This window comes from Pongo abelii, chromosome 18, assembly GCF_028885655.2.
Source record: "Pongo abelii isolate AG06213 chromosome 18, NHGRI_mPonAbe1-v2.0_pri, whole genome shotgun sequence".
NCBI lineage: Eukaryota > Metazoa > Chordata > Mammalia > Primates > Hominidae > Pongo > Pongo abelii.
This window is the reverse complement of record NC_072003.2, coordinates 31,883,407-31,894,705: the sequence shown is the minus strand read 5'-3', so window position 1 is coordinate 31,894,705 and position 11,299 is coordinate 31,883,407. Positions and strand designations below refer to the sequence as shown.

The 11,299-nt window shown below is 51.8% G+C and overlaps 1 protein-coding gene across 5 annotated transcripts in view; it reads right to left on the bottom strand.

Annotated features, from left to right (window-relative positions):
• Nucleotides 1-51: 51 nt before the first annotated feature.
• Nucleotides 52-11,299, bottom strand: part of SGF29 (SAGA complex associated factor 29) — an 89,378-nt gene continuing 78,130 nt past the window's right edge. For 3 of the 5 annotated variants that reach the window (XM_002826283.6, XM_054533766.2, XM_054533767.2), the window contains exons 3-11: nt 10,857-10,946; nt 6,843-6,918; nt 6,112-6,184; nt 2,679-2,743; nt 1,614-1,743; nt 1,397-1,543; nt 1,174-1,209; nt 905-1,067; nt 52-250 (exon numbers count right to left, since the gene is read on the bottom strand). In XM_002826283.6, coding sequence (XP_002826329.1) covers nt 134-250; nt 905-1,067; nt 1,174-1,209; nt 1,397-1,543; nt 1,614-1,743; nt 2,679-2,743; nt 6,112-6,184; nt 6,843-6,918; nt 10,857-10,931 — 882 coding nt within the window. In that variant the 5' untranslated portion in view covers nt 10,932-10,946 and the 3' untranslated portion in view covers nt 52-133. Of the gene's footprint in view, nt 251-904; nt 1,068-1,173; nt 1,210-1,396; nt 1,544-1,613; nt 1,744-2,678; nt 3,087-3,184; nt 3,230-6,111; nt 6,185-6,842; nt 6,919-10,856; nt 10,947-11,299 lie in introns of those variants that run through there. The other 2 variants (XM_054533768.2, XM_054533769.2) reach the window with 2 other exon arrangements.

The window sequence follows — 11,299 nt, the reverse complement described above, 5'->3', positions numbered from 1 at the left end:
CTGTTTGGAGAGGGGAGAGGGTCTGGAGAAGTAAAACCCAGGAGACGGGTGGAGGGGGAATGTGTTTAATCGCAGCACGTCCTCTGCTGTCCTGCCCTGTGTCGTTGGGGGATGGTGAGTCCGCCGGGCGGCGTCACTTTTTCTTGGGCTCCTTACAAGCCACCACGTACCTCTGAGCCACATTGAGGGGAGGGGAATAGCCATCTGCATAGGAGGTGTCTTCAAACAGGACCGAGTAGTCATCCTGGGGCTGTGGGGCAGGCAGACAGGAGGGGCTGCTCAGAGACCCCCAGGCCAGGACAGGCACCCCCTTCCCCCACACTAGACCACAGGAGCGTCTGGGCCGTGGACTCTCAGCCACTCCTATCATCCTTCACTCTGGGGTCAAGAAGTCTTGGCCCAGTCCCTGCTGCTACAGAGCTCTTTTCTCAGTGGCTGGAGACCCAAGGCAGGGAATAGGCGGGGAGGGGTAGGGGTGCTGACTCCCTTCCTAGTGGGGTCATAGCTGGAGGGTCTGCTGCCTTTCAAGGACTCTTTGTTGAGAGGACTGAGGGCAACCCAGAGGGCGGCAGGCAGGGATCCTGGCCTCAGGTGGCTTGTGTCCCATGTCACCCAGAGCACAAGGCGGTAGGAGCCCGGGGCTCAGGGCAGGAGCTTCCCATCTCGGAGCTGGTTCTCCTGGGGCTGGAAGCCACTGACTCGGGGCTTGCCAAGGCTGCCAGGGCTGGCAAAGGGATGGTGGCCTTTGGGGCTAGAGTGGAAGAGGGAGGGGAGCTGCTGGGTCCTGTCAGCTTGGAGCCTGTGAGATGAGGACAAAGGGAAGGAGTGGGGAGAGGACCCCCCGCCTGTCTGATCAGCCTGTTCCTGACATCACCCATGGCCTCTCCCCTGGAGGCTGCTTTACCCGCTGTGGGGGCGCATGGATCAGGGCGCGGTAGAAGCAGGTGGTCTGGGGATACAGGGCCAGCACGAGCTGCTCCTTCTGGAACAAGGCCTCAGGGTCCGTCTCCGGGTTGGCCTTCCACTGGGGCAGCGGGATGACACGGCGACGGCTCAGGGTGTGTCTCCTGGGGAAAGGGGGGCTTTTATCAACCTGTGGCCGGGTGGGGATGCTCCTTCCCAGCTGTTAGGTTGCCCCCAGGCTCCATGCCCTGCCCTGGCCTGGACACTCACTCTTTGCCTTCTTCATCGATGTCATCTACCTCATACCTGCAGACAAAAGGAGGAAAACGCTGGATGCAGCCAGGGGCGCAGTCCCTGTTGGGGAGTGAGGATGGGGGAGGACCTGGTGCTCCCTGCACAGCCAGCCTCTGGGGAGCACCCTCTGCGGAGTTTTCTCCCGCAGCCCAGGCAAGTTCGGTGACCAGAGAGCAGGCCCGGGCCTGGTGTCACTCACTTGTTGGTGGCATGGCTGTAACTGACCACCTCGGCCAGGATCCACTGCTCGTCCCCATCCACGGCCTTCACCCGGGCAGCCACCTTGTCTCCAGGTCTGGCCACGTAGTCTCCTGAGGCAGGGATGGCCCCACAGAGGGGTGGGGGCCTATGAGTGGAAAAAAGGGTCAGTCCCAGCCCCTGGGCACCAGTCCCTCCCTTGCAGCTGCTGCCCTCACTTGTCACCAGGCTTCCCGATCCACAGGGGCAGGGTCATGGCCGACTGCTGCAGCAGGGTCATCAGCACCCCTCTGCGCATGGTCTTCCGGGGTGGCTCCGAGTCATTGTAGAGACCCGCGATCTTGGCCGCTGTGGGAAGGAAGGGAGGCCTGAGGCCCCAGGGACAGGAGCTGGCCCTGACCCCCCAGCATGCTATACTGAGCTGTTGGAGGAGCACCTGGGAGCCCCCAGTTCTCGAGTGAGCCCGAGGGCCCAGCAGGACTGTGACCCCATCGGCCATGTGTCAACACCTATAGGGGCTGCTGGGTTTAACTACAGTTGGGTGAGACGGCAGCACAGCGGGGATCCAGGGAGAGGAACCAGAAGAAAGAAAGCGGGTTCCGAGGTGCTGTTCAGGCTGTGTTTGCTGATCTGAATGCTGGTTACAGAAGTGTGTTCAGTTAGTGAATATTTCATTGAATTCTGCACTTATGTGTACTTTTCTTCTATTAATATACATTGTAATTCAACAGAAAGTTAAAAACAAGAACAACAACAAAAAAAATTAAATGTGCACCTTCAACCTCCTCAGGCACGGCTGGACACCCCACCTGACCTCACACAGAGCCAGCATGGCTGCGTGGGGACACTGACATGCCAAGATTCTGCCCACCATGGGATTGTTGGGAGGGCAGACAGGTAGGAGAGCCTAATGCAGGCTGAAGGGGTCTGGAAGGCTGGCTTTACAACACACAGCGTGTGGCTCTGCAGAAACCAGCCAGGGCAAGAGATGGGCATGGGCCATGGCAGAGGAGGGGGCGACTGGCCCAGGCCCCAGAAGGGGCAGGAGATGAGGGGCCGGGGCGGGATGATCTCTGGCTGCTGAGGGAGAACTGGGAAACCCCTGCCTCTGGGCGCTGGGAATGACCTCCTGTCCCTTCTCAGTGGCAGAGCCAGTCTGCCAGAGCCTCCATGGGAGGATCCCAGCAGGCGGTGGCTGCAGGCTCCCACAGGAGGGTGACTGCTGCCCGCAGGGCCTCTCTTGTCCTAGCAAAGGACCTCCCAGCATGTTCTCTCCCACTCACCAATCCGCCTCTCTTCCAACAGAGACTTGATTTCCGCGATCTTGTCCAGAGCTTTCCGAAGGATGCTGAGGGCGGGGAGAAGGGAGAAAGAGGGTTTGGTTAACGCACATAGCATAGATTTCTCTTCCATTTTTTCTGTTTTGGGTCTCGCTATATTGCCCAGGCTGGTCCCGGGCTCCAGAGGTTCCCACAGTAGCCTCCTGCGCAGGTGGAATGACAGGTGTGTGCAGCTTCCTGTTCTGGTCAAGGTGGGCTGGGTTATTCAGACCAACCTCACGGTGAAAACTAGAAATCTTCCCGGGTGTGGTGGTTCACGCCTGTAATCCCAGCACTTTGGGAGGCCGAGGAGTGTGGATCACTTGAGGTCAGGAGTTCAAGACCAGCCTGATCAACATGGTGAAACCCCGTCTGTACTAAAAATACAAAACTTAGCCAGGTGTGGTGGCGAGCGTCTTTAACTGTAATCCCACCTACTTAGGAGGCTGAGGCAAGAGAATCGCTTGAACCTGGGAGGCAGAGGTTGCAGTGAACCGAGAGCGTGTCATTGCACTCCAACCTGGGCAAAAAGAACGAAACTCCATCTCAAAAAAAAAAAGAAATCTTCAGTATGTGTTTTTTAGTCTTAAGAACATAAAAAACAAGGTGGTAGAAAGCAGCATGCCAAAAACTAAGAGAACACAGGATCCCAGAGAGGAAAGGACACAGGCAAACTGCCTTCCGCAAACCCTGCAGAAAGGCTGCCGGAACCTCCTGAAATGAGGAGAGGGGGCCTCAGGTCTGCCCGAGGGTCACGCAAAAGGAGGGGAGACGCTCGGGAGAGGTGCTGGCCCAGAGCAGAACTGGGTGGAAGGAACTCATCCTTTCTGAAAGCCTGAACCCAAAGACAGACCCCTGGATGGCCTTGCAGCCCCAGGAAGCCTCTGTGAAGTTAGTTTATGGGGATTCCAGGGTGGCAGGAACCCAAAGAACCCAGCAGAAGCAAACACAGAACTTGGCTGGAGTGAGGCTCCTTCATCCTAAAGCTCAGGGAATCTTCCCAAAGAGTATTTCCACAGCAGGGCTGGGTGCAGTGGCTCACGCCTGCAATCTCAGCACTTTAGGAGGCTGAGGCAGGAGGATCACTTGAGGTCAGGAGTTCGAGACCAGCCTGGCCAACATAGAGAAACTCCTTCTCTACTAAAAATACAAAAATTAGCCCGGCGTGGTGGCAGGCGTCTATAATCCCAGCTACTTGGGAGGCTGAGGCAAGAGAATCACTTGAACCTTGGGGGCAGAGCTTGCAGTGAGCCGAGACTGTGTCACTGCACTCCAGCCTGGGTGACAGAGCGAAACTCCATTTCAAAAAAAAAATATGTATTTCCACAGTAGTCAGCAGCACAAACTCCACTTTGGGTCATTTTATTTTCCTCTGATACCATGGCAAACCCCAGTCTATTCCTCTGGCAAGCCTTTCTGAAATGACCTGGAGTTCTAAAGACCTTTGTGCAGCAGGAAGGAGATGCACAGGAACTGGGTACGATGCAGCATCTCGGGAGGTGTCCGGGGGCACCCCAGGGCATGTGACTCATGGACCTCACCAGGCCAGGGCCAGAAGACAGAGGTAAGCCAAGGGCAGCCAAACCACCGCAGGGATAGGGAACAGCTTGCCTGCTGCGTGCAACGCAGGGATGGCCCAGCCAGTGCCACCTCAGGCTGTGAGCACCGGGACCCCAGAAAGCAGAGAAGGAGCAAGAGCCACGGGGCCAAAGGGAACTCTGAGAGTCTCATCACTGTTGCCAGGCCTGTGTGGAAGATACAGTTTTATACAGCCTGTCCTAAACTGTCTTCTGTGACGTGTTACTGAAGTGGCTTTCAAACCTTGGTGGGCATCAGAATCTCCTGGGGGAACTTTAAAAAATCTCAATTGTTTCATGCACAAATCATAAATGGATGCTAAAACTAGTGTGTTTGATATGAACGGGATAGTTACAGTCTCAAAAGTATCTCCCCACAAGACACTTATTAATTATGCAATGGAGGCCAGGTGCAGAGGCTCACACCTGTAATCCCAGCACTTTGGGAGGCCAAGGTGGGTGGATCGCTTGAGCTGAGGAGTTCAAGACCAGCCTGGGCAACATGACGAAACCCCATCTCTACAAAAAATATAAAAATTAGGCAGGGTGGTGGCATGTGCCTATAGTCCCAGCTACTCAGGAGGCTGAGGCAGGAGGATCACTTGAGCCCAGGAGTTTGAGGCTGCAGTGAGCCATGATTATGCCACTCCACTCCAGCCTGGATGACAGAGTGAGACCCTGTCTTAATCAATCAATCACACAATGGAAAATAGCAGTAATCTGATACAAGAGAAACGTGGAAAATACCACTTTAACCAATGGCACAGTCTAATATGACCCACCAGAGACACCTCTTCTGTGCCAAAAGTGTAAAGCCTGAATCCTACTAGTGAGGAAATGTCAGATAGTTAATACCAATGTTGGAGCTCCACCCCAAATAAACAGAGCCTCTGGGCACAGTCAGACTTCAGAACCAGTATGTTCTCAAAGGAGAGGAATGTAATGTTCAAGTTCCTAAAGTTACTGCAGTTCCACTGTAGAGATTCAAGAAAACAGTGTTTTTAGATCGTTTTTTAAATTTTAGTTTTTTTTTTTTTTTTGAGGCAGAGCCTTGCTCTGTTGCCCAGGCTGGAGTACAGTGGCACGATCTTAGCTCACTGCAACCTCTGCCTCCTGCCTCAGCCTCCCAAGTAGCGTGCGCCACCACACCTGGCTAATTTTTGTATTTTTAGTAGAGATGGGGTTTCGCTATGCTAGCCAGGCTGGTCTCAAACCCCCAACCTCAGGTGATCCACCCACCTTGCGATTGCAGGCATGAGCCAATGTGCCTGCCCGGCCTTAAGATCATTTTAAAAGCAGCAGTTTTCTGGAAGTGAAACTTTTCCATCTCAGAACCATAAAACCTTCAGGTCATCTGAGTATGACTTCCCAGCCAAGCTTACAGACACATGCCACCACGCTCAGCTAATTAAAAACTTTTTGTAGAGACAAAGTCTCACTTTGTTGCCCGGGCTGGTCTCAAACACCTGGGTTCAAGTGATCCTCTAACCTCGGCCTCCCAATCACCTCTGTAATGCTGTGATTACAGATCTGAGCTACCCAGCCCCTGATATCCCTATTTTAATGACTCTGCCAAGGTCATAGAGCCAGTAAATGGCAGTGTTGACTCATGCCTTGCCGCCTGCTGCATTAGCAGCAGAGGTAACTGGAAGAGTGGGCCTGGCAGTGGGCCAGGGAATGTGGGACCCAAGGGAGAGGCTGGGAGTAGCAATCAGCTTATCCATGGGAGGAAGGTAGGCTGGGGACTTGGTCCAAATGGGCCTGCAGCCCAGCCCCCAGGAAAGGAGGGAGCGGCGATGGAGCAGGTGCACAGTACTCACTTGCACTCAGCCTCTGCATCGGCCTTGGCGGTTGTGTAAAGGCCACGCAGCTTTGTCCGGTAATAGGGAGAAACTGCAGAGGAAACACAGGGATAAGGAGGCAGGGCCAGGGCAGGCACAGTAGCATGGCACTGCTTCCATGCACCGGAATCACACTCGTGGAGGCACAGAGAGGCCGTAGCTGCAGTCAGAGCTCTGCTGGCTCAGGAGTGCTCCTGAGGCGGATGCCCCCAGGCTCCACGAGTCCGCATTTCCATATGGTACAAATGCCATCCCTACATCTGCGAGAGGACTGTCTTACCTTTTCCCCATCATGACACTCACAGAAAATATTTGTCAGGACCCAGGAAAACACAATTCTCAGAGTTACCCAGAGTAAGAAAGCCCCAGCCCCAGATCTGACCACCTGAGGGCCTCAGGGCAGATGCAGGGGCCGCCTGGGAAGGAAGCTCCTTTCTAGAAAACACCAGCTAACTGGGGTGCTTGTGCGCTCTGAGGGCAAGGTTCCCTAGATGCAGCCTCATTTCACTGCCTTTCGAATCCTCAGAGTGGAGGGATTTTAGTTCTTCAGGTCACCCAGATTAACGGAAAGCTGTCCCTCCTGCTGCATTTTGGAATATGCAGATACATGCAAATCTATTTTGAATACAATGACCACCTCGGTCCCAGTCTTGGCCATATTCACCCCAGCCCCGTCTCATCCCCTTTCTCTCCTGTGCCCAGCTACTCACTCTTGTTCTCTGTCTGCATCCGCTCATGGGTCTTCTGGATGTTCACTAAGTTGTGTTCGCTCCGTGAACGCTCTTCCTGTAAAGAAAAGAGCAGCAGGACATGACGGTGGCCCTTTGTGCTGCTGTGGTACCCTGCGAGCCAGGCCAGAGTCCCCATCCCCAAAATATGGCCCTCATTTTCTTTTCCTTTTTTTTTTTTTTTCGAGACGGAGTCTCGTTCTGTTGCCCAGGCTGGAGTGCAGTGGCGTGATCTCGGCTTACTGCAACCTCTGCCTCCCAGGTTCAAGCAATTCTCTGCCTCAGCCTCCCGAGTAGCTGGGATTACAGGCGCGCGGCACCACACCTGGTTAATTTTTTGTATTTTTAGTAGAGACGGAGTTTCACCGTCTTAGCCAGGAAGGTCTCGATCTCCTGACCTCGTGATCCGCCTGCCTCGGCCTCCCAAAGTGCTGGGATTACAGGAGTAAGCCACTGTGCCCGGCCTAATTTTTTGTATTTTTAGTAGAGACACGGTTTCGCCATCTTGGCCAGGCTGGTTTTGAACTCCTGACCTCGTGATCCACCTGCCTCGGCCTCCCAAAGTGCTGGGATTACAGGAGTAAGCCACTGTGCCCGGCCTAATTTTTTGTATTTTTAGTAGAGACACGGTTTCGCCATCTTGGCCAGGCTGGTTTTGAACTCCTGACCTCGTGATCCACCTGCCTCGGTTTCCCAAAGTGCTGGGATTACAGGCAAGGGCGCCCGGCCATGGCCCTCATTTTCTAAATCCAAATTCAGGAGTTCAAGATGATTTTCTCCTTTGACTAATGCAAAAGCATTATAAAAGGCATTAAAGGGCCTGGTGCAGTGGCTTAAGCCTGTAATCCCAGCACTTTGGGAGGCCAAAGTGGGCAGATCACTTGAGATCAGGAGTTCAAGACCAGCCTGGCCAACATGATGAAACCCCACCTCTACTAAAAATACAAAAATTAGCCAGGCATTGTAGCATGTGCGTATAGTCCTAGCTACTTGGGAGGCTGAGGTGGGAGAATTGCTTGAATCCAGGAGGCAGAGGTTGCAGTGAGCTGAGATCATGTCACTGCACTCCAGCCTGGGCGACAGAGTGAGACTGTTAAAAAAAAAAAAAAGAAGGCATTAAAGTTGAATCATAAGTGATGTCTTTAATGATAGTCCTTTATCAAAGAGACAAATCAATCTATACAGTCAATGCAATCCCCATCAAAATTCTAACTGACTTCTTTGCAGAAATTGACAAGTTCATCCTAAAATTCATATGGAAATTCACGGGACCCAGATTATCCCCAGTCTGGGGGGGGAAAAAAAAAGTTGGAGAACTCATACTTCCCAATTTCAAAATTTATTACGAAGCTACAGTAATCACGATGGTGTGGTACTGGCATATAGATCAACAGAACAGAATTCGGAGTCCAGAAATTGACACAAACAGGTGTGATCAATTGATGTGGAGAAGAAGGGGTGGGGAAGAACGCTGGTGCAATTCCTCCCGTATCAGCGGTCCTGGGAGCAGAGCTGCAACTGCAGATGCTGGAAACTGAGATAGTTCCTAAGAAAGAAATTATGACTATGCTTTTTAGGCTTTATGTGAGAATTTTTAGGTGCCTGATGGGTGGGTTGTGCCTTTACCTCAACCTGCAAAATGAGGTTAACAGTGAACACAGCTGCCTAGTGCTCAAGAGAGCCAATAGTCTATACCTGTGTGACCCCACCCTATATAAATGGGAATGCATTGGGGTTGCGGGGGGGATACTTGCTAGACTAGTACTGCTGCCGCTGCAATCTGGACCGGGTACAGTGGCCAAAGCTAACATCCCTTCCAAGGTGGAAAAGTTTGGGTGAAAACTAATCAAATGGAGAGGAGAAATAGTAGCCGAGTTAACAGAGCAAATTAAATGGGTTATGCAATGAGAGAAATCCAACATTGTATTCATACCTCAAGAGAGGCTCAGAGAGAGAGAATGCCATCTCTTAGGTCAGTTACACCGGGTGCCCGAAAAGGCAAAGCCCTGTGTCTGTCAGCACCACACCTGCTTTTGGAAGCTGACGGGTGAGATGGGAGTCTGGGAACTCGGCAGCAGCTGTCTGAGGGACACCCTGGTTGTATGGGATGATGATAAACTGTTCTAACTGTGGATGACTGAATGGAATACGTAATCTGCCTGTGTCTTTTTTTCCATTTATTTATTTTTTTGAGATGGAGTTTCACTCTTGTCGCCCAGACTAGAGTACAGTGGTGTGATCTTGGCTCACTGCAACTTCCACTTCCCCGGTTCAAGCGATTCTCCTGCCTCAGCCTCCTTAGTAGCTGGGATTACAAGCATGTACCACCACGCCCGGCTAATTTTTAGTAGAGATGGAGTTTCACCATTTGGCCAGACTGGTCTCGAACTCCTGACCTCAGGTGATCCACCCGCCTCAGCTTCCCAACATGCTGGGATTACAGGCATGAGTTACCACACCCGGCCCTTTTTTCCTTTATTTTACAATGTATTTTATTGATAAACTCTTCTTAGAGCAGTTTTGGTTTACAGAAAAGCTGAGCTGATGGCACAGAGTTCCTGTATGTATACCTGCTCTGCCCTGTGCAGTCTCCCCTATTGTTAACATCTTGCATTAGTGTGGTGCGTTTGTAACAACTGATGAGCCGATACTGTTAGATAATTAACTACATCCATCCCCATGATGATTTACTCCATGTGTTCTGCAGTTCTATGGGTTTGGACAACGCATCATGTCGCGCACCCCCCATCACAGTACCCTGCAGAAGAGTTCCACCCCTAAAATCCTCTGTGCTCCACCTATCCATCCCTTTCATCCTCTCTCCCAAGCCCTGGCTATCGCTCATCCTTTCACTCTCTAGTTCTGCTTTTGCTTTTCGTTTACAGTTGGAATAGACAGCACATAACCTTTCAGACCGGCGTCTTTCACTTAGCAATGAGTGCCGGGATCTTCTGACTCTTACTCTCCAGGTTACGTCTAAAAAGGATGCCATTTGGGAAGGAATTTCTGGGATCTACTCCTTCCTGGCTGTGTGGTGCACAACTGCCAGCAAACTGATCCTTGTGTAGCTATAAACCCTGAGTATCGTGGGCAAAATGTGGCGGAGCATGCCCGATAGCCTGCAGTGAGCTACAGGCACCAATACGCATCTCCCTTGTATCTGCGAAAGAAAAGATATCAAATAGGGGAAAAATGGCTTTTTTTTTTTTGAGATGGAGTCTTGCTTTGTCACCGAGGCTGGAGTGCAGTGGCGCCATCTCGGCTCACTGCAACCTCCGCCTCCCGAGTTCAAGTGATTCTCCTGCCTCAGCCTCCCCAGTAGCTGGGATTATAGGCATCCGCCACCAAGCCTAGCTAACTTTTGTATTTTTAGTAGAGACAGCCAACATGGCAAAACCCCGTCTCTACTAAAAATACAAAAACAATTAGCCGGACATGGTGGTGTGTGCCTGTAATCCCAGCTACTAGGAAGACTGAGGCAGAAGAATCGCTTGAACCCAGGAGGCGGAGCTTGCAGTGAGCTGAGATCGCGCCACTACACTCCAGCCTAGGTGACACAGCGAGACTCCGTCTCAAAAAAAAAAAAAAAAAAAAAAAAGAATGTTTTTGTTTGCCTGGATTAATAGGGTGGAAGGAAAAGATATCGGGCATTTTTGTTAGGTGCTAAAAATGTTCTGAAATTGATCATGCTAATGGCTGCACAATTTTGTGAGCTGCAAAAAACCACTGGATTATACACTTTAAATGGGTGCGTTGTATGGCATGTGAATTCTATCTCAGGATAGCTGTCAAACAAAATGAATCATGAAATCCTGTACATGGTAGAAAATCCAACAGGAATGGTAGCCATACACCAAATTCTCCTCCTCTCACTTTTGTTGCGTCATTTTGGTTCCTGCGTGTCCGATCTCTCTGAACACAAACGCCACCCCCACTTCACGGCTCAGCATCAAAGCCCATGTTCCCATCTGGGAATGGAGGGTGGTGACTTTTTACCTGGGTTTGTTTGATCAGCTGATGGAGCTCTGTGAGAAGTTCTGCAATGCGGGAATCGGCAGACACGAGGGCCATTGTCTACAGTGGCACCTGGTGGGGGAGTGAGGACAGAAGACAACTCTGTTAGTGGCTGATGTGGGCTGAACTGTGCCCCCTCAAAAGATACATTAGGCCTAGAGGCTCATGCTCTAATCCCAGCACTCTGGGAGGCCAAGATGGGAGGATTGCTTGAGGCCAGGAGTTCAAGACCAGCCTGGGCAACACAGTGCGACCCCGTCTTTATAAAAAAATTAAAAACTTAGCCCGGCATAGTGGCACACATCTGTAGTCCCAGCTATTCGAGAAGCTGAGGTGAGTGGATCGCTAGGCCCTAGGGGGTTGAGGCTGCATGAGCCACGATCGTGCCATTGCACTCCAGCCTACATAACAGTGTGACACCCTAT